General features: G+C 59.1%; 3 protein-coding genes across 3 annotated transcripts in view; 1 reads left to right on the top strand and 2 right to left on the bottom strand.

Annotated features, from left to right (window-relative positions):
- The window catches only part of STKLD1 (serine/threonine kinase like domain containing 1), a 20,357-nt gene extending 9,691 nt beyond the window's left edge, over positions 1 to 10,666 (bottom strand). Inside the window, exons 1-7 of the mRNA XM_027104094.1 lie at positions 10,520 to 10,666; positions 8,355 to 8,441; positions 5,729 to 5,773; positions 4,357 to 4,431; positions 3,275 to 3,376; positions 1,317 to 1,387; positions 515 to 630 (exon numbers count right to left, since the gene is read on the bottom strand). Coding sequence (XP_026959895.1) covers positions 515 to 630; positions 1,317 to 1,387; positions 3,275 to 3,376; positions 4,357 to 4,431; positions 5,729 to 5,773; positions 8,355 to 8,441; positions 10,520 to 10,666 — 643 coding nt within the window. The remainder of the gene's footprint in view (positions 1 to 514; positions 631 to 1,316; positions 1,388 to 3,274; positions 3,377 to 4,356; positions 4,432 to 5,728; positions 5,774 to 8,354; positions 8,442 to 10,519) is intronic.
- Positions 10,513 to 22,781, top strand: SURF4 (surfeit 4). The gene is made up of 6 exons (XM_027104353.1): positions 10,513 to 10,712; positions 17,564 to 17,750; positions 18,379 to 18,455; positions 19,092 to 19,135; positions 19,580 to 19,766; positions 20,451 to 22,781. Exons 1-6 carry the CDS (start codon positions 10,665 to 10,667, stop codon positions 20,715 to 20,717), a joined length of 810 nt encoding a protein of 269 aa, XP_026960154.1. The 5' UTR covers positions 10,513 to 10,664; the 3' UTR covers positions 20,718 to 22,781.
- SURF2 (surfeit 2) lies at positions 22,652 to 27,250 on the bottom strand. Its single transcript, XM_027104354.1, has 6 exons — positions 27,118 to 27,250; positions 26,875 to 27,029; positions 26,068 to 26,171; positions 23,785 to 23,973; positions 23,442 to 23,602; positions 22,652 to 23,147 (listed from the first exon to the last, which is right to left on the bottom strand). The coding sequence occupies exons 1-6, from the start codon at positions 27,193 to 27,195 to the stop codon at positions 23,064 to 23,066; spliced, it is 771 nt and encodes a 256-aa protein (XP_026960155.1). The 5' UTR covers positions 27,196 to 27,250; the 3' UTR covers positions 22,652 to 23,063.

Below are 27,250 nucleotides of genomic sequence, written 5' to 3'. Positions count from 1 at the left end.
TTTTTTTTTTTTTTTTTTTTTTTTGCGGTACACGGGCCTCTCACCGCCGTGGCCTCTCCCGCTGCGGAGCCCAGGCTCCGGATGCGCAGGCTCAGCGGCCATGGCTCACGGGCTCAGCCGCTCTGCGGGATGTGGGATCCTCCTGGACCGGGGCACGAACCCGTGTCCCCTGCATCAGCAGGCGGACTCTCAACCACTGCGCCACCAGGGAAGCCCGCCCTGTTGTTTTTTTAAAGGAAGGAAAACTTCTCTCCCTGGACTGCTCACCTTTACCACCTCCTGGGTTATTCTGAGACTCAGTAAAGTAATCCAGCCCGAGCCAATGCCTGCCGTCCACCAGCCCTCCCTCTGTGCGTGTCAGTCTCCTTCCTTCTGAGGCCTTCCTTCACCCTTCTTGAAGGTTAACGTTTTCTGAGTGTCTTTTGGACCCTGCATGCCCCCCACTCGGTTGAATGGGCCCTCCCGCAGTGCTCCCCCGCCACCACTGTCCCCTGGCCGGGAGGACGCCAGCCACCTTCCTCTGCACAGACGTTCCACTTGGCTACATCGGTCATGAGTGCGTTGGAGCTCAGGTCCTGCAGTTTGCAGTGGTCGCTGCTGACCAGGGCGATGTTGGAGGGCTTGAGGTTCCTGAAACCGAGAGGCGCGCCCTTCCACCCACTGCCTGGCAGGGCCACGTCCGTCTGTGAACCCTCCGCTCCAGCCACACCCAGGGCCGCCACAGCAGCCCACACCCCTCCTCCTCTCTCCTCAGTAGATGCCCTGTTCAGCCACTTCTTGAATATCGTTTTCTGTAAGCATAAATATACTGTTATTTCAAATGGGAAAAACAAGCCAACTGCAAGTAAGGAAACACCGATCCTCCCGGGGTCCCTCCGCTAACGTCCTTCCAGATCTCAGCTGACATTAACACGGAATCTCGAGCATTTCCTTCCTACATTTGGTTCACACAGTTTTCTCTCCTCCTCTAAATACGGCACTGATCCTTCAGATCACGATTCTGGAGAATGAAACTGGCAGGTCAAAAGCTCAGCCTGGGAGTGCCCAGAGGCCCTCGGGCGGCCTAATCTCTTCGTCAGTGCTGTTATCTGGTTCTTCCCTTGCACTTTAGAACCAACTGCCCTGTCTGTGCATGGGGAGGGTCGTGGAGGGGGTGATGTTCTCTTTAAGCCAGGGAGGTGCTCTGGGAGGGGGAGGGGCCCATCCTTGTCCCAGCTGCACCTCTCTCCCTTGGGCCCGCGCCCGGGCGCTGCCACCTGGAGGTGCCACCCCCAGGAGGTGCCTTTTCTCCTCAAGCAGCCTGGCCACCCGGTCACCTGTGGATAATGTCCAGCTGGTGCAGGTACTCCAGCGCATTCAACACCTGGCCCAGCATGTTCTGCATCCACTGGGGAAAGAAGGAGAGATGCCAGGACTGGGGGGGGCCTGAAAGCTCCCAGGTGGGCCTCCCAGCTGCTCTTAGGCAGGTCAGTGGCCACTCAGAGCAGCCAGCAGGGTCGTGGCCAGTTCCCACCCTGCGTCTTGAAATGGGCCTGAAGTGAGCGGCCAACAGCTCAGAGCCAGTGCGGGAGCTTCTGCTGCAGGCTGCTTCAAGGCCCTCTGGACAGAAATGCCCTGGTCTCCAGACCCCCCACTCCTGTCTCCAGCAGACCCCGGGGGCCCTGGGGCTCTAGCCCCGCCCGGGTCCCACCCCATGGGTACCAGAGATGCTGAGGTCTGCAGCTGCTACTTGGGGTTTGCCTCTCCAGGGCGTTAGAATGGAAAGAGCCCTGAGAGAGAACATTCTGAAAGCAGTTTGTGTCAGAAACAAGATCCACCTGGTTTCCAGGGCAGTGATGTTCAAACCGTGTTCCTAGGAACCCTGGATTCCACCTGGGGTGTCAAGAGAGGGGCTGAGCAGGCAGGACCCCGGCGTTCCTGCCACACCACCTTCCACTGACCCCCAGACCCCTGACTGGAGTAGCTCTGCTTTCCTTACTGGGGGTTCTGAGAACATCTTTGTGCTCGACAGGGTTCTACTACAAACAGAAAGTTTGAAACCCACTCAGAGGCTGTCTCTGAGGCCCACTTTGGAGCTGCGTGCCCCTCAGAACACCCCAGCAGGGTCGCAGTGCCTGGAGGCCCAACAGAACAGAGGCGTGTTCAGAGCAAAAGCAGGCAAAATTTATTTGGGGTGGGTCATAGACCTAAATGTGAAAGCAAAATGGATCCAGCTTCAAGGGCAACAGAGGAAAATATCGTCATGACCTTGGGGCGGGGAAGGCTTCTCTAAAGGCTCAGAAGACACCAACCTCAGGCAAAACACTGATGAACCAGAGTTCATTACAATTAAGAAAGTGAACTGGCAAGCCACAGACTGGGAGAGGACATCTGGACACTGTGTCCATAATATATAAAGAGCCACTAAGAATCAACAAGAAAAGACGGACAACCCTAAAGTTTAAATGGGCAAGAGACCTGAACAGGCACAAAAGAAGACATCCAAATGGCCAAAAGGTGCTCACCATGACTACTCAAAATAACTGAAACGAAAACGTAATTTTTAATTAAAATTAAGAAGACTGACACAGTGAAATGTGGGCCAGGATGCAGAGCCAGAAGACTCACAACTTGGGAGGAGAATCAACACCGAGTCAACCAACCATCCTGGATAACTGGGACACTGGCTAAAGCAGCACACGCACCCATTCTGTGATCCAACGACTCCACGGTCACGCAGAAAATGAATGCTTAGGGCCATCAAAACACATGCCCAGCAGTGTTCACGGCAGCCCCTCTTCATAATAGCCCCAAACTGGAAGCAACCCAGACGCTCACAGCGCTGGACCAGATACACTGCTGGTGACGTGGCCATCTGGCAGAGTGGAGAGGGATGGTCTCCTGACACACTCACAGGTGGGTAAATCTCAAAGCACTGGGATGAACGCGAGAAACCAGACACAAGCAAACAACATGCTGTAGGAGCCCATCTAGGAGAACTTCAGGGACAGGCAGAAGTCGAACGCTGGGTACTGGCTGGGACTGTCTGAAGGTCCAGGAACGCTCTGACCTCATGTGAGGGAGGGGACGGGAGTATCTGCCTATGCAAAACACACCAAGGTGTACACTTAAGATCTGTGCACATTATGGTGTGCAAATACCTTCATTCATAACTGTCGGAAGAAATGAGACCAGACTCCATCGGTGCCTGCCCCTCTGCCCCCCGCTGTGGGGCCTGTGGCATCACAGGGTCCAGGCAGCCCCCAGGCCTGGTGCCCCAGAGAGTCTGTCTTACCTGGGAGTCAATGACTCTCTTTGCCGCCCTCTTCTTCTCAATGACATTCTGGAAGCTTCCCTCGTGGAACTCCATCACCAGGCAAAGGAACAGAGAGGAGATCTGCAGGGGACACAGCCCCTTAGCCAGGTGCCGAGTTCTGGCCTCCAGAGGCCCAGGCCTGGGGGCTTCCGGGCCGTCACCCGCTCCAGGTCTTTCCTCCCAGCCAGGCCACCACCGGCAGTGACTATGGGAGAATGCCCCCTTCTGTGGGGGGGACAGCCCCTCCTGAGCAGCTCCCGCCTCCGCCTCCTCTCTCCTCCCCCCATCCCCCCCCCCCCCCATCTACACTAAGCTGCTTTAGGAAAACCTAAAGGGGTGCGGGGTCTCCTGGCCACCGCACACGTAGACCACCGTGCCTGGGGCACCGGGCCCTTTGTCCCTTAGGGCTCAGCTGAGATCCACTCCTCCCTCTGAGGGGCCTGCACCCGACAGGACCCCAGCAGCCCCCGTCAGGCCTCTGAGAGCACCCTGCCTTCCCTCCCACAGTGACATGTCCTCTTGGCTTCTCTGTGTCCCCCTTGAGAGTGTGAGGGGGTGCTCAGAAAATACTTGGGGGGACAGGTGGTGAGGGGCCCTCCCCACGGCTTTCCTCAGGGCCCAGCTGACGGGGAGGGGGCCCCTCCCTCGGTTGTCAGCCCAGTTGGGGGTCTGACTGTGGGGTCACACCTGGCCCCCTTCCCCTCCAGCCCCCCGCATCCCCCAGCTCAGCCCCATGTGGAGTAACCGGCAAGCTTCCGGCTCCTTGAAGATGAGAAATCAGCTCGCCAATGGGACCAAGCACGGGGCTCGGGGCGACCAGACCCAGACTGGAATCCTGCTCGGTTGTCGCCAGCTGGTTTCTCCCAGCCTCCACTTCTTCCGGAAAGTGGGACAGTGACCCTCCTATGCAGAGGCTGTGGAGCGCACGTGAGACGATGCCCAGAGAGCTCCCGGTGTGGCCCCATGAGTGCTGCGGCCATTGGTGCTCGGGGGGCACAGCGGGGGGTGCTCTGTGCCCGCCCTGAGTGCCTGCTGGGCCCGCGGGGTCGGCTCTGACCCACCTCACTGTTCCACATGATGAAGAGCTCCTGGTAGATGGAGACGTGGGCATGCTGAAGCTTCAGCAGTGGCATCAACTGCGAGGCGAGGCCAGAGAAAGTGGAGATGTTAGGGAAACACTGCTTCTAGAGGTGCTTCTCTGTCACACGTCCCAACAAAAACCACACGCTTCCAGCTCTGAGCGCGGGCCCAGGGAGGGTGGGCAGCCGGAGGTTAGGGGCCAGACAGCCCAGGGTAGGTCCTGTCTCTGGCATGAGCTGGCTGTGCTGTGTGACTGAGGAGAGGCTCCTCAACCTCTCTGAGCCTCCTAGCCTCATCTGGAAACAGCAGTAACGGTGGTATCTGCTTCACAGGGGTGTCGGGAGGACTAGGTAAGCCGATGTAGGCAGAGTGCCTGGTGCGTTGGAAACAAGCACAGTCCGGGTTGGCTGACAAAGGGGGTGTGGCCAACGGGAGGCCGGCCACTGCGGCTGTGCCCAGGCCACCTGGCCTCCTGGCTGTGTACACTAGAGGTCCCAGGGCCCCTGCCCTGAGCTCAAAGTGCTTTGCAAACGAACACAATTAGGCAGTAGAAATGGCTCCCTTAGCGACTTAGGCCAGACGGACAGCTGCTTATGACGGCAGGTTGGGTGTGAAAGAAGGTCGCCTAGTGGGGTGGAGAGGGGGCTGTGATGCTGGGGGGCGCGCGGGACGGCCCCCCCACATTCTTTCTTTCATGAATGTGGCCTGGGTCCATCACCATGTGTCAGACACACTGTGGACAGAAGAGCTGTTTGCTGGCAAAGCTCAAAAGCTGGTGATTCCGGAAAAAAGACAAACAAGTGACCATTAGCTAGGAAGGCAGACATTCAACCTCATGTGAAATTCAAGAGAAGCAGAGAAAAATGACACGGAGCCTTTGCCGGCAAATCGAAGTATATGCAGCTGTTTCTGCTGTTATTATAAATTAAGATGTTACTGTCGGTTCTGATTGGCAGCCTTAAGAAACGTCAGAATTTATATTTTCTTTGTTAACCAATTCTCTATTTTCCAAATATTCTATTGTAACTGATACTTTTACAATTGAAGAAAAAAATCTTTTAAAAGATGGTTATTGGTAGATCAGCCTAGGGACCTAGCCAACATTTAAAGGTTATCATCTTCTCTGAGAACATATATTCTAAGCTGTCAGCACCTGGATTTAGAAATGAGTGTTTGGTACACAGACTCCCTTCATGACCTGGGGGCCTCTGACTTCATAGCACAGGGCAAGAGCTGGTTCTGACCCTCCATGCCTCCACCAGGCTTCCACCCATCATGCCACAGTGGGGTGCAGAACAGTCTCTGTGTGTCCTGCATCATGTCCTGTAGAGAGGGAACCATGCAGAGAGTTACCTCTTCCAGGGCCTCGTTGGCCTGATGCTCATCAATGCACTCCACCTGCAGGGGCACAAGAGCACTAGGTTGGTAAACGTGCAGTAAACGCCCTCGTCATCATCGTGACCACCATCACCACCACCATCACCATCACCATCACCACCATCACCACCATCACCGTCACCACCATCACCACCATCACCATCACCACCACCATCACCATCACCACCACATCACCATCACCATCACCACCATCACCACCACCACCATCACCATCACCACCATCACCACCACCACCACCACCATCACCATCACCACCATCACCATCACCATCACCACCACCATCATCACCATCATTATTCACCAGGGCTGCCAGGCGCCTATATTCATGCCCCATCACACACCACCAGATGGGGCCTGGAGATGTTCCTAAGGAAGGGATCCAAAAATCCTCTGAGCCATTAGGTCACCCTTGCCCCTATTGCAAGGATAAGTTTAGGATCACATAACGTAACTCCAAGGAATCGTTAGAGGATCCATCTTCAGACCGTCTTGAAAGCAGGGGAGGAAACAATGTGTCGCCCCCAGAGCCAAAGAGCCCTGCGGCGGCTCGCGAAGCACCAGCCCCGCCACTGTGTGCCTCACCCGCATTGGGAGGCTTGTCCCGGTCACTGAATGTGGGCGGCGGGGAACGCGTGGAGAGGGGGAGAGGGTGGTGGTCAGGGCAGCACCGAACTTTGAGTCTGCAGCATACTTGGCGGCAAAGACTGTGCGTTCATGCTGTCACCGCGTCTTACCAGATCCTTACCCAGAACTTTTGCTCATAAGATCTACAAATGAAAAACTCTTGTAACTAGGGTGATCGTAGATGAAAATGCAGTTAGTGGGTGATTCCCCAATCCACGTAAAGACCCCAGACGCAGCGGCACCATGCATCCCTTCTTTCTGTTCCAGGGGCTCGCGCTGAAGTCATTTTGGCCAAAAACATACTGAAAGCCTTCAAATTACCACCTCTTTTGACCTAGAAATCCCACCCCTAGGAATTTATCCCAAGGAAAGCATGGATCCTCGAAAAAGTTAACTATAAGGTTGTTTATCAGAGTTGCTTATACAGAGTGAAAAATCGAGAACAAGCTAAGCCCTGAGTGGATGGGTTGGGTCAGTCACGGCACATCAAGCAGGGGGTCCACACGGCCACCAGAGCCAGGGAAGGAGGAAGATGCGTCAGCAGCACCAACAGCATTTGCCATACACTCAGTGGGGAAAAGCACATTATCAAGTTCAGCACCATTCTTTTGTCTTGTTTTGTTTTGTTTTGTTGCGGTACGCGGGCCTCCCACTGTTGTGGCCTCTCCCGCTGCGGAGCACAGGCTCCGGACGCACAGGCCCAGCGGCCATGGCTCACGGGCCCAGCCGCTCCGCGGCATGTGGGATCCTCCCGGACCGGGGCACGAACCCGTGTCCCCTGCATCGGCAGGCGGGCTCTCAACCACTGCGCCACCAGGGGAGCCCCATTCTTTTTTTTAATATTTATTTATTTATTCATTTATTGGGATCTTAGTTGCGGCACGCGGGATCTTCATTGTCGCGTGCGGGATCTTTAGTTGCAGCATGTGGGATCTAGTTCCCTGACCAGGGATCAAACCCGGGGCGCCTGCACTGGGAGTGCGGAGTCTTAGCCACTGGACCACCAGGGAAGTCCCAGCACCATTCTTGTAAAAAACCAAGAATTTTATAAATGCTTACCAAAAAACCCTGAAAGGATATACAACCCCCCTCCTCCATTTTGTTTAGAAAGATTGACTGACTTTTAAAAAAGTTCCTCGGGATTGACATACATACTAATATGTATAAAATGGATAACTAAGGACCTGCTATATAAAAAAATAAATAAAATAAAATTCAAAAAAAAGAATAAAGCTCCTTGATGGTGAAAGCAGTCATCCACCCTGCCCCATGGGCCCGTGAGACAACGGGGCAACCCCACAGCCAGCCAGCAATGGAGCAGGAGGCCGGTAAGGACTTCCAGTCCTGCTGCCTCGGGGCTGAGCTGCTGCACAGACAGGAGGCCTGGCAGGGTGGAAGGGCGCCCACAGCGGCCACCAACAAAGCTCTTCCCTAGACCCTCCATTCATCTGGACTACCTGGTCTTGCACACGCTAAGGGCTGTGCTCCTGCAGGTGTGCACTCCACCCGGCCATGCCAGCCCTGGTGAGGAGGTGAAGGAAGGGCCCGGGGTCAGCGTTCTGTCCTTAAACCTGTGTGACCTTGGGCAGGTCCCTGGCCACCCCCTCCAGCCTCCCTATCCTTGGCTGTAAAGTGGGGTCATCAGTCCCGCCTTGCTGAGGTGGTGGGAGATGAAAGATGAGGCTGATGCCGGGCACGATGTCCGCGTAAATGGTGGGTATGGTTGCTGGTGGAGTGAACGTGAGCATTCCTTCTCCATCAAGGTGAGAGAGGTGAGTCGGCGGGGAAGCCCGAGGAGCCTCATGTCACCCCCCCATCCCCGTCTATCCACCCCCCACCCCAGCCCGCTGGATCTTCCTTCGTGACTGCTGGCGGAGAGGAACCCGCTGTCACATCGCCTTTCTCTAATGTGTTTGGGGAGCCAGCCCCACTGGGTGCCACAGGCATGGCCTCTTACCTGCTTTATCACGTGCTTTACTTTGGTTTTTGTCTCCTCCACCAGAAGGTTCACCCCCAAGGCCCCAGGATTCAGCCAGTCCAAAATCTACCAGCAAAAGAGAAGTTTTCAGGAAAGCGTACACGTCTTTTCACTTCCCAAAGCGTGTGCCCACCTCCGGTGTCTTTTCCGGTCCTCCTAACTAATTTCCCTCGTGGGCTGGCAAACGAGGAAACGGCCCAGAATGCTTTGGGGGCCTGTGAAGGCAGAACTCGAGCCCATCTCTTTGAGGTCGATTCTGGAGCTCTGTCCACCACCCCACACCCCTTCTCCAGGCTGTGGTGAGGACCTGCAAGGCATCCAAGCACCAGCACCTCCCTGGGGCAGAGGGTTTCTTCACTCTCTCTAGCCCCCTAGGATCCCAGCTTCCAGCATCCACCTCCAAACTGGGCATCCAAACAAGAAAGTAACTGGTCCATAATTGGTGCCATCATAGTCACAGCCGTGTGTGTGCCTGGCACGTGCCAAGCACTTTACAGCCACCCACGCAGTCGGCGCTGTTGCTATCTCCTTGTTTACACTGGAGGAAACTGAGGCACAGGGAGCGGGGTCCTTGCCTGAGGCTACAACACTAATAACTGAGAGGGCTGGGAGTCGACTGGAGCTCTGGAGTCTGACTCCAGAGCTGGCGCGTCGAGCCAGACCTGCAGAGAGATGGCCGCCATGCCAGAACTCTGCGCAAGGAGGCTGAGGGATAGGTGAGCGTGGATGATGGGATGACAGTCATCAGAGGATGGGGGAAGGGGGCAGGATGCCGAGGAGGGCGCATAGGGGGTGGAGCCCCGCGTCTAAGGATTCTCAGAGTTCAGAAAAGTTTCAGGATTCTGTAATCCAGCCCGTGTGGCAGCCTGAATCCCGCTCAGGGAATAGCAGGGGTGTTGTACCGAGCCACGTACGCTGGTGAAGGAATGCACACTTAAGCATTCTTAGGGGGCAAGTTAAACAGTAAAATGCACCCCTGTCTTCGGATCAAGTCTTTCCCCCCCTTTAAAAGTAACTACTTTTAAAATTCTCTGGTCACCCAGAAGCTCACCGGCTTTACCACTGGCTGACACCCCCCAGTCTCCCACACAGAGGGGATTCTCACAAAGTGAGAAAAATCTAAAAGACCGATTATCGTCAAATTGATGATTTTTTTTTACAGAGACTAACAGTTAAAAAACTCGACATCTTATGCATTTAAACATTCGTTTGCAGCTTTCCTTTTGTTCTGTGAATTTTTCACGTCCTAAACATTTTCACAGGCCCTGGAAAAGGCCCAAGTTCCCCCAGCGAGGGACTACTGATGGGGTGTTTTAGGAGTTTGGGGGCGTCTGATTATGAATTCTGAATGTTCGAGGGTGTCCTGTCTCTATGGGCCGAAGCACATGGACCCATGGGTGAAAAGGATGAAGGTGTCGTCCATCCTCCCATATTCAGACTGGAGAGGCCTTAATTTCATCCACCATTTTAGAAAGCGGGAAACCCAGGCCCAGAGGGGCAAAGGGCACCCCGGAGGTCACGTCTGGAGGTACCGGAGATCACCCTATGAGCTAGAGGCAGATACTGGCCGCAACACGGGCCCCTTGCCTCCCTGGGGTCGGACCTGGCCCCTGGCCCCTCGTGACCGTTAAACCGGTAGGGGGCCGGGGGTGACGGCAGGAGATCCCGGTCCTGGGCTCGCCCCTGACCGTCGGCCCCTCGTCGCCCCCGCCTCCCCACCAGCGGACAACTCGGCACCTGGTACTTTTCCATTGTGTCTTGCGGGGAGACTCCCGGCCTCCCTGTCCCACCACTGGGCGCTGGGGCGCACCGCTAGCCCCAGCCGAGTCGGACCCTAAACTGAGCATGCTCAGTCTGGACCGCGTCCGGTGAGCGCCCATCCCCCACCCTGGGGGCGCCCTTCAGCCCCGGGTGCTGGCCTGATCCGGGGACCCTCCCTGCCCGAACAGTGTCACAGTGTCCGCTGGGGCACCCGCGCGTCTCCAGCAGGCCGGCCCTCAGGGAGGAGCGGGCGGAGCCTCGAGCGGGGAGGGCGGGGCCTCAAGTGCGGTGGGCGGGGCCTGAGCGCGGCGGGCGGCGCGCGGCCCCTTTAAGGTGCGGCCGGGGCGGGCCCCGCGGCGCGGCCCCTTTAAGGCTTGGCCTACGTGGCAGCCGCTGGAACCGCGGACGAGGAGCGAGGCCGGCCGCCGGCACTTCCTGTGGAGGCCGCAGCGGGCGCGGGCGCGGGCGCCGACGGGCCGAGCGCCGAGGGAGCGAGCGAGCGAGCTAGCCGAGCCTCCCGCCGCCGCCATGGGCCAGAACGACCTGATGGGCACGGCCGAGGACTTCGCAGACCAGGTGCGGCCTGCGGGCTCGGCCGGCCCCTCCCCCGGGCCTCCCGCCCGGAGCCTCCTCCCCCGGCCCCCCTCGGCCCCCTCTCCTGGATTCCCCCCGGGCCCCCCGCCCGGCCCGCCTGCACCCCCCGGGCCCGGCCCCGAGACCCCGGCCGCCCCCAGAGCCGGCCCCCGGCCCGCAGGGCCGCCCCGAGGCCTGGGCCGTGCCCTCACTCCCGATCCCACCGGAGGGATCGCGCCCCCTCCCCCAACCAGGGCCCTCCCTCCTGGGCTCGCCGCCCGTCCCGGCCGGGGGCACCCCCAAACCCGCCCCAAACCCGGCCTCCGGGCCCAGCCTGCCCTTGCGCCGCCCCCCCACCCGGGCTCTGGGTGTGTTCCCGGGCCCCTGCTTCGGCGCCCAGCTCGGCGGGCCCGTCCTCCCCAGCCCGGCCCGGGCCATCCTAGAAGCCGAGGGGCTGCCTCCCCGGCTCCGGAGAAGGGGCCCGAGGCCCCGGGGTGCGTGGGGCGCGTCCTCTGCATTCTACATGTTGGGTGGTCCCTGCACGCTTCTCCTTTTACTGGGCGCTCTTCGGGGGCGGGCTGGGGAGCTGATCCTGAACGGGGGTTGGTCAGGCTGGAGGCCTGGGGTCCTCCCAGAGGAAAGGGGGCGCCCTGGTATGCACCCCGCTGCAGAAAGCCACAGTACTTGTTTTCTCTTTCCCAGATGTGTTGGGTTCCTGGGGTCCCTTTGACCCTTCCCTGCGTTTTCCTTCCCTGTTTGGACTCTGCCCTGAGACTGAAATGAATGGGTATCTATCTGTCTGTACACAAACCTGGGAGGAGGGGAAGCCTATCTTCCTGTTTTTCCCCTTCCAAGGGTGTACAGGTGGCCTTCCGAGCTACAGGGAAGCCCTTGAAACAGGCCCTTGAGTCACCATTAAAGGTGTTCAAAAACTAGATGGACAGAACCAGATCCTGGAAAGGGGAAAGGACACAGCTTCCACCCTCTTTCTCTACGAAGCTTGGTCCAAAGAACATGGTGGTGATTATTCAGTCGTGTATCTTTTACTTCTAAAAGTATCCCGTTATGTCTACAGACGAACAGCCCCATCTCTGCCGAAGATCCATGTCTGGCCCAACTGTCATTCTTTCTTTGGTTCACTTACTGTGTGTGTGGCTTTGCCAGAGTTCACAGTAGTGAGGTTACATTTTTTATTTTTATGGAGGTGGTATTAGTTCATCATACTCTGAGGCTGGGCTTCTTGGAGGGTGTGTGTGTGTGTGTGCACTTTCTGATCAGTTATTGGTGAACAAGATTTCCTGTTGTTTCCCTCGAGGGGTGATACCTCTCTTGCGTGCTCTCCCAGTCAGGTTCTCCTAAGGGCTACTTTCCTGTGAGCTGATACTTTAAAAACCACTTTGGGGATAAAACATAGCAACTTGAAGAAACAGTTTTTCCTAAGGTCATGATTTTGTGTTTACAGACACAATCCAAACATTGTATCCCTCTCAGAAACAATTCACATCGAAAGCTCTCAGAAACCAAGTAGGCATGCTTAGTTTGTCGCTCTTCATTGCCATAGCCGCAGTGACCCAATTTTGTTCCCCCAAGTAGCAACTACCTAAGGAGACGGCTCCTTTTAGCCAAGGGAGTCATCAGAGCCTTGTACACTCACTCTGCAGCCCGGAAAAACCCTGGTTTTGCAAGTGAATTTCATAACCGAATCTAGATAAAATGTCTCCAGTCAAGTTGCTGCCAACTATCAAATGATAAACCCTCCTACTGCCAAAACAAAAACAAAAACAAAAAAACCCCACCAGACTCTTTTTACGTAATCCTTTCTTCTCTTTCTCCATTTTGTTTGCCTTCAATGAGAGAAGCAGAATCTTGGAACCAGAAAGGCCCTTGAGGGGCACACGGGGTTGGCCTGCACCAGTTTACTATGGGAAGGGAGGCCGGGCCTGCTGAGGCTCCTGGACTGGCCTGGGGCCATGGCCCTGGGAGAAGCCCAGTCTCCGACCTCGAGGCTAGTACCACACACAACGTGCTTCTAAAGCCTAGTGTTCCTCTCCTGGTACAAATGAAGGGAACCGCACAAAGCACTAGCGTCGTAAGAGGGCACGCGCTGCCTTAAAAAACGGAGAAACAGCGTGGACCGAGGCCGCGTCTGTCGGGCAGTGCAGGCCCCTGCTGTCAGTTTTTCACCAGCAGAGCCCACCTTGATGGTGACAGCTGTCAGCGGACCCCTCTGTGGGTGACTCAGGAGGGCGGGGCTCAGCGCGCTGTCACAGCCAGAGTTAGGAGCCTCTTCTGGCGGCAGGCTTGGTGCGAGAGGAGGATGTGGACAGATAGTGGGGTGCACAGCCAAGGCAGTGGCTTCCTGTGGACAGAATCTGGGGCGGCGCTTTTGTTTTTAACATTTACCCACATAGTACTAAAACAATAAAGGTGCTGCGAGTCCGGCTTTTAAGATGAAAATGATCTAATTTGAAGGGACTGGGGAAATGTCATCAAAGTCACTGATCATATAATATGACATATCTGTCTTTTCTAACCTTGTCTTCAGAAAACAAAAGCAAAAATGAAGTGACAGGATTTGGCCAGAAAGTCTGGGCTGCCGTGAACAGGACCTCAAAAGGGCCATGTGTTCTCTGAGAGTTATGACAGTAATCCTGAACCTTCGATACACCCGCACTGGGCCAGATCTTCCGTATATACGACTTCTGCCGCCCCTGGATCCCGGAGCTTGGCCATAGCGTTTCCACCTTTAGATGCGGAGAGGGAGGTCTGTGTGGTCTCGCGCAGCACGTGGTGGGTCAATATGTTGAGTCCACGTGTGGCTTGGCCGTCCTGCGACCTTGCCTTCAGGTCTGCAGAGGCGCGAGCGCAGGGTGAGTGGTCTGGTTACTTCCCGCTGGCAGGCTCTGCCCGAGCTGCCTCTTTGGTATCAGGCTCCTTGCCCTGCGTGGCCAGGGACAGTGTCCTCCTGCTGGAGAAAGTACTGAGAGTGCTCTGTGCGGGAGCTGGGCATTCGGAAGCCATCTGAGACTGGTCTGAAGGAGCCAGAGACTAATGAACTCGGCAGTCCAAAATTATGCACGTGCCCTGCAGCTGGAGGTCGCTGCCAGTCTGCAGACTGTAACTTGCAAGCACATTTGCACCAGTAAATAGGAGTATTAGCACTTAATGGGTTCTGCCTGGTGGTTCGTCACCAAGGTGACATAAGCTGCATGAGGCCTTGCTCTCCAGCATGGCCTTTGGTATTTTTTTTTAATAAATTTATTTATTTACTTATTTTCGGCTGCATTGGGTCTTCGTTGCTGCGCGCGGGCTTTCTCTAGTTGCAGCGAGCAGGGAGGGGCTACTCTGTTGCGGTGCCCAGGCTTCTAATTGCAGTGGCTTCTCTTGTTGCGCAGCACGGGCTGTAGGCGCCCGGGCTTCAGTAGTTGTGGCACACGGGCTCAGTAGTTGTGGCTCGCGGGCTCTAGAGCGCAGGCTCAGTAGTTGTGGCGCACGGGCTTGGTTGTTACGCGGCATGGGGGATCCTCCTGGGCCAGGGATCGAACCTGTGTCCCCTGCGTTGGCAGGCAGATTTTTAACCATTGTGCCACCAGGGAGGTCCCTGGCCTTTGGTGTTTTTACCTGTCCTCTGGCAGGACAGAGCCAGTCCTGGAAGCTGTCACCCCCAGGAGCTCCCCTTGGCCTCTGGTCAATCGCCGGAGAGCTAGGATGGCCTTGGCAGGACACTGAGCCGGGCATACACAGCCCCCAGGCCTCAGGGCTCTGGATTAACAGTGCGTGGATGACCGTCAGCATGGTGGGGTTCTGGTGACAGTGGGGGGTGGCTGCTGAGTGTTTTCCTCTTGTTCCTTTGCTCTGTCACCCCCTCCCCAGCAAGGGCTTCCTGCCTTATGCCAAAAAGGCGTGGGGAGAGGGCAGAGGGGAGCCGGCTGACTCACTCTCCCTGCTCACCGGCTTTAGACAGGAGGTTCAGAAAAGCCGCCCCGCCTCTTCTGGGCAGTGGGGTGGAGGCGTGCGGGCGGGGGCTGTGGCTGGTGAGGCCTGCTCCCGGAAGGTCAGGTGCAGCCTGGAGCTGCCTTCCTATTGGTAGGCGCTTTGTCCCACGTGGGTTTTTAGTAAAGAAAGCCAGGCCATCTCTCCAGCTCAGGGCCGGCTGACATCTCTTCCTGGACCTCGAGGTGCTGCGTGACCCTACAGAGCAGTGCTCAGGGAGACTTACTGGGGGTTCGGGGGTCTCGGTGGACGCACATGTGTGAGGCACTGAGCTCCAGTACCAGCCCTGACTCAGCCTGATGTGCGGGAAGTCACCTGGCCGCTGGTTCTAATCTGGGACGTGCAGGCTTGAGCTGGCCCTTGAGAAGGGCAGCCCCGGTCCTTGGTGATCAAGGAAGTCTGACTGCCTCTTTTCTCCGCCTCTAAGTTCTCGTGAAATAAGAATCGCAGACTGCTTTCCTCAGGTCCCTTTTGTCCTGAATGCTAAGACAAAGTAGGTTTTCCCGTGCTCTGTGGGACATGATCGCCGTATTCCCAGGGTTATGTCCCAGGTCAGGTGTAGCTACCCCAGTGGAGAGAATGGCTGACCGCCCCGCGGGTGCGCGGGCAGCAGGCAGCCCCCGGCCTTCGGGCCCTTTGTGTGAGCGGGAGGCCGGCTTAGCATACGCACCGGCCAGGTGGCTTCTGGGTGCCTGCTTCGGGGGCTCTTCTGCTGTGCCGAGGGGACACTGTCTAAAGCAGCGTGACGTGGGTCAGGGGCCACACGTTGAGACCAGGATGTGTGTAGGCAGTAAGATTAAAATTGGGTCTGGTCTTATGTTATATCACACCTAGTTTTTTTCTTTCCTGTTCAGTGCAAACAGGTGCCCATTAGCGCGTGGCTGGTTAAGAGAGGCTCCGGATCGGCCTGACTTATAAAATCGTCAGCCCTAAACCTAGGTCACGTATGACTTTGAAAATCAGATTCGTGCTTAGTTCAGAGCACAGATGCCTGAACTTTTGCTGTGCTTTTCCAAAGCAGAGAGACGTCTGTCTCCTTGGTGTGTCTGCATGCAGAGGGAGGAGTGAGTTCCGTGTCCGAAGGGAACCTTCTCTGGGCCGCTCTTCAACCCTCTTGACCCAGACACTCAAACTAAGATGCGTCGCGGAGGCTCTAAACGCTGCCTCTGTCTCATCCTGTGGGGTGCGGCGCGGTGGGCACAGTGGGCGCGCTCCCCCGCCCGGGAGTCCGAGTCTGCACAGCCGTCCGGCGGGGCCCTGCCGGCCTCGCCGTGGCTTCTCCCCGGTTTCCACATCGAGCTGAGGCCAGTGTCGTCGCCCGGGCTTCTGGGCTGGGCCTCGACACGAGGGCCAGGGCATCAGAGCTGAGGGGGTGCTCTTTGTGTCTCGACGGGCTGGGTGACTACACCGCTGCTGGGCATTTCGAAATCATTCGGGCCATGAGGCAGAAACGGGAGGGCATGTGGCATCAGCTGTCCCCGCAGCCCCCGATCTGACGTGTTTCTTATCTGCGTGGACTCCAGAATTCATATAGGAGTATTTGGGACCTCTTTTTTTTTTTTTAAACAGGGTCCTTTGCCTTTCCTTTTCTCCTCTGCTCATTAAAGTTGGAAAGATCTTTGCCACCATGGACACAGCTGTCCTCACTTCTAGAAGGACGGTAGAGACCACTCCCCCTCCCCCCAAAGTAACTCAGTCCGTCTCCAGTCCACAGTGTGCTGGCTGGTGGGTGTCAGAGCCAGGATGAGAACCCTGAGCTCCGGTCTCCGCCGTGCTTCTGTGCCCGTACCTGCGTGCGTGCCTGTCTGCGCGTCTGTCTCCCTCACTGTGACTCCAGCACCGCTTCCGTGGGGGTCAGGGGCTGAGCAGACGCGTCACCTCGGGGCTCAAGCTCCAGGACTGGAGGAGAGTGGCCACCTGGCTTGTCAGCTCTCTCTCCTCCGCTCCCAGGCCGGCCAGGCCAGGCTGCTGTGGCCCAGGTCCCCGGAGGAGGGGAGGCTTCTCTGTGCAGACCGAGCCAGAGCTGACGAACTACAGGCTGGTCTAAGCAGCCCAAGGCTCGTTAACCCTGTTGGACAGCTTTAGTGCTTCCTAGGACTTGTGAGCCGCCCTTCAGAACACCAGAAACGAAGGCGCGCTCCCGTATACACCTCTGTTTATCGCACCGCCAGGTTCAGTCGGCTAAGAGGGGCTGTGACGCTCAGCTGTCCCTCTGAGGAGTCAGACTCACCGCTGCCCTTTAGACTCTGCTCCTGACATGTCACTCGTGTGGGTGGGTCTCCGATCTTTCTCCCGAGTTCCTGCTGTGTTAGCGTGTGTCACAGGGTTTCTTTCCCTTTGTACCTCAGCTTCGAACGCCTGGTAAGACAAAGTGCGTGCAGTTCACCGAATGACATTTGTACCTCAGTCTCGCCTTGCCTCTCTGTGTCCTAATCACCCATCTTAAGTGGCGCGGCTCGCAGGGGGCAGGCGGCCGTGTCTGGAGGTGTCGGGCTGTCGCGGTCGGAGCGGGGCCGCTCACGGCAGCTGGTGGGCAGAGAGGCCGGGGAGCTGCTCGCAGCCCTCGGCGCAGGACGCCCCACGACAGAGAGCGAGCTGGGCGGAGACACCCTCGACGGGTCGCCTCCGAGGGCTGGTCCAGTCTGTCGCTGGGCGGGTCTGCCTTGCCCACGCCCTGTGTCCTGTGGCAGTCCCACGCGTGACGACTGTAGTTGCCACACACACATCAGCTGAGATGGCGGAGGAGGTCGGGTCGGGCCCGGGGCATCGCCTTCGGGCTCCTTCGTCTCCAGGACGGAGGCCTGGGCGGTGCCAGGAGCGGGCGCAAGGCCCCTGACCCTCAGCTTTCCGCGGCCCCGCAGTTCCTGCGAGTCACCAAGCAGTACCTGCCGCACGTGGCACGCCTCTGCCTCATCAGCACCTTCCTGGAGGACGGCATCCGCATGTGGTTCCAGTGGAGCGAGCAGCGGGACTACATCGACACCACCTGGAGCTGCGGCTACCTGCTGGCCTCCTCCTTCGTGTTCCTCAACCTGCTCGGACAGCTGAGTGAGTGGCGCCGGCGCTCGGGGGCCTGTGTGTCTGCAGCTCCTCACGCCAGGCCAGCAGCCCGGGCCCGGCAGTTGGGCCTGCCGGCGCGCGGGTGCGTGCTCTGTGTTGGGTCCTGGCTGCGTTGCTTTGAGGCCCTGTGATCAGTGCCCAGAGCGGGAGGTGCTGGAGATGGGGGCACCTGGGTGGGCCAGCGAGGAGCTGAGGCACCCCAGACCCAGGGTGTCTGGAAAGGATCAACAGGTAAACAGAGAAGGGGGCGCATCAGACACCAGTGCAGCTGCGTCGGCCTCGGGTCTGCCTTCCGCCCCTGCTGGCCGTCTTGCGGCGGCAGCGCTCCCTCTCGCACGTTAGGGGGCAAGGACGGGACTTGCACTTGCCAGCCTGTCCCGAAGCCCCACAGTTGAGCTTCTTTCTGATGGACAGTGACTGACTGTAAGCAAGGGACCCACTTTCTGGACCAGTGTTTTTGATGAGTAAAGACCAGTGGACGCGTGTGTGTGGCCCGTGCCTACCATGACCCTCCCAGAAGATGCTTTTTGCTTGGGGGTGGGCAGTTGGGCTGCCGCTGCGCGGAGGGCCGGGTGAGTGGCCGCGGTCCCCTGAGCCTCGCCCTTCTCCTCTGCAGCCGGCTGCATCCTGGTGCTGAGCAGGAACTTCGTGCAGTACGCCTGCTTCGGGCTCTTCGGCATCATCGCGCTGCAGGTAAACGGCACGCGGCTGGGGTCTCACTCTCGCTCTGGTTAGAGCAGAGCTGCTGGCGAAAGGCATTTGTGAGGACTCAGGCTCACTCCCCTCTCGGCCCTCTGTGTGTCTGCCTGGAACTCCTTTTCTCTTCTGAGAAATTGCTGGATTTTCCTCCACGCCAGCCGTGGAAACTCAGGAGAGCCAGACAGCCGAGCGCCCTGGGAAGGGGCCGAACTCCGGGCATCCTCCTTTTGCCACTTTCCTGAGTTCCCTGTGACAAGGGGACAAGTCACGGGGTCGGCTGCAGCCAGGGCACTGTGTTGTTAGCGTCTTACTTCATAAAGAAGAGCACCTAGCTACTCACGTGAGATGTGTCACACACATCGACTGCAGACTGGCGTCTCAGAGCCGCTGCGTTCTCCAGAATGTCCTGGGCCCCGCCCTGAGGAGGCAAGGGCTTGCTGGATCCGGGGCCACCGCTGCCCCGAGACGCTGAGCTTGGGGCCGTCGGGGTCCTGAGAGGGTTCTGTGCGTCTTGTATTTAGATTCTCACCTACGCTGGAAGAACTGCCTGGCGCTGTTCATTCTGTAGAAATACAGATCTGTCTGAAAATGCTGAGACTCAAGTTTCTCTCTCTTCTCTGTTCTCCTTAGACGATTGCCTACAGCATTTTATGGGACTTGAAGTTTCTCATGAGGTAGGTGCCTTCTGGCTGGCGACTTCGTGCACTTTCCTCGCGTTTCTAAACTCAGTAACTGTTGGCTGAAGTAAGTTTCTTTGGGTCCAAACCATGCTTCTTAGAATCTGTAGCGGACGTTGGTGAAGCCTTTTCCTTCCCCACCCACAGCCCCCAGGACAGAGGTGAGAATGAGGTCATCCCTCCCGACCCCGTATCTCATGAGGGCAACGAGGGCCCAAGTGAAGTACTGGCTCCCAGGGACCCAGCTGGTCAGCAGGAGAGCCCAGGCCAGGCCATCCCGAGGGTGGCGCGGAGGCATCCGTGTCTCCGGTCGCGTGGGGCTTCCCTGTCCGTGGGTGTCACCGGAGTCCCTGCTCCTGCCGGGGTCTCCCGATGTGGTCCGCCGGGCGCTCACAGAGCCTGATGAGCCTGAGCGACTAGCGTGGCGTGTCCGTTCCTCAGGAACCTGGCCCTGGGAGGAGGCTTGTTGCTTCTCCTGGCGGAGTCCCGTTCCGAAGGGAAGAGCATGTTCGCGGGCGTCCCCACCGTGCGCGAGAGCTCCCCCAGACAGTACATGCAGCTCGGAGGCCGGGTCTTGCTGGTCCTGATGTTCATGACCCTCCTGCACTTCGACGCCAGCTTCTTCTCGGTAAGTGTTCCTGTCGGGTCCCTGTCCTTCTAGAAGGGGTGCTGCCCCCTCTTCCCAGCTGTGCACTAAGCATAGCTGAGGGGCCATCGGGATGATCCTGTTAAAGGAAACAGCGCTGCCAAGCTCTTACGCACCAAGAAGCTGCCTTTCCAACAGATTAGGTCCCGCATCTCCCTGACCTCGCTGAAGGGTCCGTGCAGGCTGCTTGCGAAGGTTCCTGGCACAGGCTCCTGTTTCTCTTTCCTTTCTCACACTCCTGCCTTTATCGTGTCCTTTTTGTTGGGGCTGCAGAGTCGAAGGCTTTGTCCTTGTCCCCCAGTAGCTTACAGAGCTGGGGGGCCCCGGCTGGGCGGGGTCCCCAGGAGGGGCTCCTGGTGCTGGGGAGGGGGGGAGCGTTTGGCTCTAAGCAGCGCCGGGGACTGTGGTTGTGACTGACAGGTCCACCGGGCTCAGACTGGGGCAGGTCCCGGTAAATCCCAGCCTGTTCTTTGGAGACCTACCATTCCCCAAGCCTTTCTCAATTTTCAAAGCGTTGCTTTCGCTGCTGCCCCCATCGCAGGAGACATGATTTTCTTCCCTGCTTGTAATGCCGGCTCTCGGCACGCCCTGAGTCACTCCACCCTGGCCCACGGGCAGCTGGAACCTGCCTGTGTATTTCCATTGCTTACCTTCCAACCCGTGCAGATTCTCCAGAACATCGTGGGCACGGCTCTGATGATTTTGGTGGCCATCGGCTTTAAAACCAAGCTGGCCGCTTTGACTCTCGTCGTGTGGCTGTTTGCCATCAACGTGTATTTCAACGCTTTCTGGACCATTCCCGTCTACAAGCCCATGCACGACTTCCTCAAGTACGACTTCTTCCAGACCATGTCGGTGATCGGAGGCTTGCTCCTGGTGGTGGCCCTGGGCCCCGGGGGCGTGTCCATGGACGAGAAGAAGAAAGAGTGGTAACAGACCCCTCCCCGCCTGGCTGGGACCCGTGGCCGTCGAGGACTGGTTCAGGGTGGATTCGCCATAACTGCCAGCATTTCTGTATCCTCTCCCCTCCCCTCCCTTGGTAAAGGCACAGATGTTTTGAGAACTTTATTTGCGGACACCTGATAATTGATGGCTAAATCTGCTCTGGACCCCACCACCTGGTGTCTGACCGTGCGGAGCCGGCCGGCCCGTGGTCAGCACCTCCCTCCCCAAGGCCGGCCGCGGCTCCGTGGAGTGAGCAGCTTGCTTGGCTGTGGCCTCTCGGTCCTGGTTTTCTTTCGGTTCTTCTTTGGGGTGGGGGACCTTCAAGCTGTACTGTGAGCAGATACATTTGTGTATCATTCAAAGCAGTCTCCCTCTTTATTTTTTTTTAAAGTTTACGTTTTTAGCTAAAACTACTCGATGATTTGGGGTGGCCCCGCCCAGCATCAACACACTGGTTCCGACTCGCACCAGTGCCTTCCCCGTCGTTTCTGCCCTGCGTTGTGATGCTTTATAGGGACAGCGAGAGCATGTAGAGAACCCCAGACCCAAAGCGTAAGGCAGCGCTGGAGGGGCAGCGAAGGTGCGGTGAGAGGCGTTCACCAGGGCCTCGACTCGGATCGGTGCCGTTTTTATGGGGCGACGCCCTGGGAGCGGTAGTGGCTCAAGGTGCGGACGGTGGCCCACGGGGAGGCTGCCCGGAGCCCGCAGGAACCCGCCCCCCGGGCCCGGCAGCACGCGGGCCTCAGCCGCATGCGTGGCCAGCTCGGTGGGGGCCAGCTGCCACCGCGGGGCCGGGCCAGAGCGGGGTGCTCAGACCGGTTACCTCACACTGAGCTGCCCCAGGGCCACAGCCAGAGCCAGGCCGGCGCTGCCTGCTGTCTCCCCCCTCCCGGGGCTCCCCAGGCCATGCGGCCACCACTCCCCACCTTCACGAGGCTGCGGCTTGCTCAGACTGTCCATTCGCTACGCTGAATGCAGCCCAAAGTACTTTTTACGATTTGTGATGCCTTACCGATTGGATCTCGAGCCTGTATTTCAAGTTTCCTAACATTGCCTTATACTGTTTCTCTTCCTGGGGCTGTGAGTGCTTCTTGCTGTTCTCCACTCGTCCGCCTCCTAGCGATGCCTCTGTGCCTCCCACGGGGAGTCAGGGTCAGACCGACACGGTGAGGCTGGCGAACTCCCCTCCTTGGAGGCCTCTCGCAAGCCTTGCCTTGGGGCCGATCTCACCTTCTCCGGTTCGCTCAGCTAGGGGTGCCAGCCTGAGGGCCTCCCCAGGGCTGCTGGGGCCAGTCCTGAACCCAGATCCACGTCTACCTTCCAGGCCAGAGCCAGGGTGAGGTGGGGAGCAACCCGCCCCGCCCCAGCGAAGCCCCTGGTCAGCTTCCCAGGGCAGGGGGGAGGCCGGCTCTTACCCACCAGTGCGCTTAGCGCCTTTCCAGCACCCTCCTGTGTCCCCGCCACTGCAGAGGCTCAACCCAAGACGCTCCCAATCCCTCCCCCGGTGGCCCTACTCCCCGAGTATTTATAAGTTCAGAGGCTTTTCTACTTCAGTCACTGGGATGCTCCCACACCAAGGGGGTGTTCTGACTCAGTGCGCAACCTGGGCAGGGTGGCGTCTTGATCTACACCCCCCTCCCCGTTACCCCAGCATGATGGCCCTGATGAACGGCGCTCTCGGCCAGGTCGCAGTTGCTCCGTGACACTGTTTTTGGCAGGGTACGGGTCTTCTTCGGCTCCCTGCTAGGAAGACCTTTCTGGTTTGTAAAAACTGAGATTGACCCTGGTGGCCAGGTGGCGTCGTGGCCACCAGTCCCGCCTCCCCTGGCCCTGCGTGGGCTCGTGCTCCGGCCGGGGGTCGATGCCTACTCGGGGAGAAGAGAAAAACAGGATCTACCAACTGGTTCTGGCGCAACGATTTCTGAAAAATTTTTTGCTTTATGGGGGAGATAGTTATGAATCTCATTTTATGCTGTATTTTATATCTTAGTTGTGTTTGAAAACATTTTGATTTTTGGAGACACGTCAAAATAAATAGTGGCATTTGTTGTATGCAGTGTGATCCTCTGGTGTCGTCCAGCCAGGTGGGGACTGGCCAGGGCTCTCCTCGGTGCCCCCTCCGGGGTCCCTGCTGCTTCCTGGGGGTGGGGGTGAGACCCTGACATCCGCGGGTCAGACCCCCCGGCCCGGCCTTCTGGGGCAGCAAACGAGGAGTGGATGGACATCCCACCAGTTGGGAGGACGCACGGCGGGCACCTCGAAGAGGAACATGGCGTGCATGCCGGGAGGGTTCTCGAAAGGCTCTCAAGATGCGTTTTCTCCAGCGACTTTCCATTAACCTGACTGTTTGAAAGAGCTGAAGCTCTTAGGTTTGCGGTGATGACTCTTGGACTTCTTTCTCAACGAGCCGGACTGCTTCTGCGGCACAAACAGAGAATCCCGATCAGTGGAGGCGTTCTGATCTGATGCAGGGGTGCTGTAAGCCCGGCCCCCGCAATCCCGGCCCGCAGACAGGAAGAGGCTTTAGTGGAAACTCCTGGGCAGCCACCCAGGAAGCAGACCCCCGCCCCCATTAGAGCAGCCTCGGCGCTTATCTTAACGTAGCGTTAGCTTGAGATTTCGGTTGTGAGAAAGGTGTTTTTTTTAAAGAAGCTGAAACCATAGCTAGAAGAAGCCGCTGCCACGCCGGCAGCCCTGGGGGTGGCACCCCACCTTCCCGCGCTTGGGGACCCGCTCCCGGCCCGCGGCCTCGCTGTCCCCAGGGCCCGTCTCTCTGCGGCGTCTTGGCTTCTCGTCCTCATCCCCTGTCAGAAAGTCGTCGGTGCTGTCCCCATGCTCGGTCCCTCCCAGGTCCTTTTTGGTGAACAGCTCGGCTGGAAGGAGCAGAGGTTTGGGCCGTTTTAGGTCGAGTCCACCACCCGTGTCGGGGGTCAGCCGGGCCCAGGACTGGAGGACACACGGCGGGAGGGAGCTGCTCACGGCTGACAGAAACGGAGCGGGCGGTCGCAGCCCGAATCCAGAGGATGGGCAGGGAGGGGGGCGCGTCCCGGCTTACGTGGGTACAGGTCTGTCATGCTGTCGTCACTGTCACTTGGGGCGGCGCCGTCATCGCTGGACGGGGGTTCCCAGAAGGCTGCTCTAGGGCGGGGTGGCCCGCCACTGTCCTGCCGGGCTCCCCTCCTCCCACGCCTGCCGCCGGCACAGGCGGGCACGAACTCCACGCGCTGCTTCTGGCACTCCTCGTCTGGGAGACAGATGCGCACGCTGCCCGGTTCCCGCCTCGTCTCCCCACAGCCCTCGGGGAACAGAGCTGAGCTCCGCCAGGGCCCCCCGAACCCTCCCCCCACAGGTAAGATCAGCAGAGGAAGGTGAGCGCCGCCAGCCGGGTTCCTTTCGGGAGAGCAGGGGGGCGCGTGGGGACGCGGGCCCGGGGCAGGAGGGTGGCGAAGGCCTCCCTCTCCTCTCCTCCCCGACTAGGACGCGCCTGGAGCATCTGTTCTCTGGCTCCAGCCGGCCACGGCTGGGAGGGCGCTGAGCGGGCACAGGAAGCCGGGCCAGCCTGTCCCCCGGAGATGGAAGTCCCCTCAGGCACAGCGGCCAGGACCCCCGCTGGATGGCGGGGCTCAGCGCAAGTTGGTGCCTGGCCCTTGCCGACCCTTGGCTCAGAGCAGAGGGCGGGGACGAGGCCTCACGGAGAAGCCTCGCTGCAGCCACACCGGCCCCCCTGCACCGAGGACTCGGGGCAGCCGGCTGCTGGAGCTCGTCCTCCGTCGGCCCTCACTGTCCCCCAACTCCGGCCATCGTCACTCACGGGGTGGACGAGCCCTGCTGGGCCCCGGCTCTCTCGTCACCGCCCACCTGCAGGGCCCCATCCCCGGCTGCCCCTCTGCCGCCCCCTCCACGGCCGCACAGCGGCCCCGTCACCAGCAGAGCGGAACCTGCGCGTGGCCAGGCGCCCCGGCCCGGCATCGGAACCGCTCCCTACTCGTGGGGAAACGCAGCCCCTTCCCGCCTCGCCGAGCAGCTGAGCGCGGCTGTGGGAAGCAAGGTGCCCGGGGACCCCGTGTCCTGCCTCCGCAGGCCCCTCAGCGCCGCGCTCACAGCCTCATCTCTTCACTGGGAAGCAAGGCCTTCGGGCTCGTCCTCCTTCACCTTCCTTCCCGTCCCCAGGCCTGCCCAGCCGCTCCCCCTGCCCCCGCCTCGCTCGCTCGCGGGGAGGCTCAGGCCTCCTGGCCCGCTCCAGCCTGGCTCTGTCCCCACCTCGCCACCTCAGCTGCCTCTGTCAGATCTCGGCTCACTCTTCCGTTCGCACCTGCCCTTCGGGGCCGTCTGACGAGGCTACCGCTGCGTCCCTGAGACTCCTCTCTGCCTCAGACACGACCGCACGGGGCTCCTCTGAGCTCAGGCCCGGGCCTGTCACCCAGCTCCACGGGATGCAGACGCCGTGTCTGTGTCGCTGATCTGCATCATCTGAGGGCTGGTCCGTGTTCTCAACAGCCACCCTCCCTGATCCACCTCCACTTGTAACGTGCGAAGGGACCTGTGCTCTTCCCCAGAAAGCCATTCTTCAGACTCCACTCTCCCACCTTCGTGACGTCAGCAGCCACCAGTTGTCACACCAGGACCCTGGGAAGCACAGCCGGTTTCCCCCTCTCCCTCACTGCCCCCGTCCGCTGATTCTATCCACAAAACCCTTAGAAACCTCCCACATCCTTCCATCTGCCCTGCCAACACCTGGTGACCCCAGCCACCGGCATCTTCACCTGGGTGACTGCACAGCAACCGGGTGGCCCCTCCCCTCCCCTCTCCCCTGGCAGCAACATGTGATCCTGAGACACAAACAGATCAGGCCAGTCCCTGCTTTAACCCTTCCAGGGCATCCCCACTCCACGGCTGCCAAGACCCACTGTGGTCTCGTCCCCACCCGCCTTTCTAACCCCACCTTGCCTGGTGGCACAATGGCCGTCCTCCAGACAACCCCCTAGCCAAGCGAAGCACTCTCCCCACCTCCCCGCCCCCACCCCCCGCAGTCCCTCAAGTCTCAGTCTAAAGAGAAACCCTCCGAGAACCTCCTGCGTTAAGACAGGTCCACCTGCCTCGCTTGACACCGTCTTCTTCACAGCACTTAACACAACCTGCATCACTTCGGAGTCTGCCTCTGGCTCTGCACCGTCTCTACCGTCGTCCCTCTCTCCTCACTGTACTGGGACCCGAACCACTGCATCCACCAAGTACCACCAAAGGATGCCCGGGTTGCCGCTTCTGCATTCTAGGGGCGCTGGTCCTGGGGGAGGGCAGGCAAGCACCCAGACACCCACGTCCCGCCTTGGCTACTTACATTTCTGCAGCGCCCTCTGGTACCGCCGGCCCTGGGTGTGCCTCAGCACGTGCTCCGGGGACTTGTTGATGTGCCGCAGGGTGAGTTTGCAGAACAGCTGGTGCCTAAGGGGACAGTTCACAAGCAAGGATCCAGACCCAGGGTTCTCCACCCTGGCCTCCCCCAGACAGACTGACAGGGGAGGTCTACCACGTGGCTGGGGCATCAGGATTCTTAGAAGCTCCCAAGCAACTGCAGTCCGCAGCCGGGTTGGAGAAGCACTCATCCAGGCGGACTGCGGCCTCTCACCGTCTACCTGGAAAACAGGCCTCACCAGCCTCGCCGGACTCTGCTCCAGCACGAGAGAGGCACGTCGGCGAAAGCCTGGCAAAGTGCTCGACAGTGGGAGCGTCTGCCATGCCCCTCTTCGTTTTGACTACTATTGTCAACCGTGCGCTCTCAGCTAAATCAAAGCTCTCCTTTAAACTAAAGGAGACCACGCACAAGCGCTCCAATCCTCTTGAAGCAGACAGGCCCAGGTGACAGACCTCACGTTTACAAAAAAGCAAACACGCACGGGGGACGGGCCTCACTGGAGATCCCAGGTGACTCACAGCTCCAGGACGCCCACCTGGATCTCAGGTCTCCTATCTCACGGGAGGGTGCGCGCTGCAGAACAGGCCGCGTCTTTGAGGAGCGCTCACCCAGCGGGGAGGGGTCGGGGCTTTGGAGTCTACCCAGCTCCGGCCAGACTCAGCACTAGGAACTGTCCCACCCTAGGCCTCCCGGGCAGTGCCGGGCCCGCCTCGGCCCGGCCCAGCCACGTACGTGTTCTTGGTGCTGGGCACAATGTGTGGCTCGAACTCGGCGTAGTCGAAGGCCGGGGAGGCGCGGACCAGCCGCCGGTACTTCTTGCCGCGGGTGTAGACCTGGAGCTCCGGCAGGCGGCAGGGCAGCTCGTGGCCTGTCAGAGCGCACCTCACCTGCGGGCGGGAAGGCGGGGCGGTCAGGGGGTCTGGGCGGTCTGGGGACCCGGGGCCCGTCGCGCGGGGTCCTGTGCTGCCCGCCCACCTTGCGGGCGCCGGGCTCCAGCCGCAGGCTCGGATGCTCCCGCAGGAAGGCGCATACGTCGGCCGGCGGCTCGATCATGGCTCGGCGCGCGCGGAGCTGGAGGCCGAACGTCGCTCGAACCACGTGGGCCGGG

The sequence above is a fragment of the Aethalodelphis obliquidens genome, unplaced genomic scaffold (genome assembly GCF_003676395.1).
Source record: "Aethalodelphis obliquidens isolate GAN/ISIS:26980383/991018 unplaced genomic scaffold, ASM367639v1 scaffold7, whole genome shotgun sequence".
Taxonomy (NCBI): Eukaryota; Metazoa; Chordata; class Mammalia; order Artiodactyla; family Delphinidae; genus Aethalodelphis; species Aethalodelphis obliquidens.
This window is presented reverse-complemented; position numbering and strand designations above follow the sequence as displayed.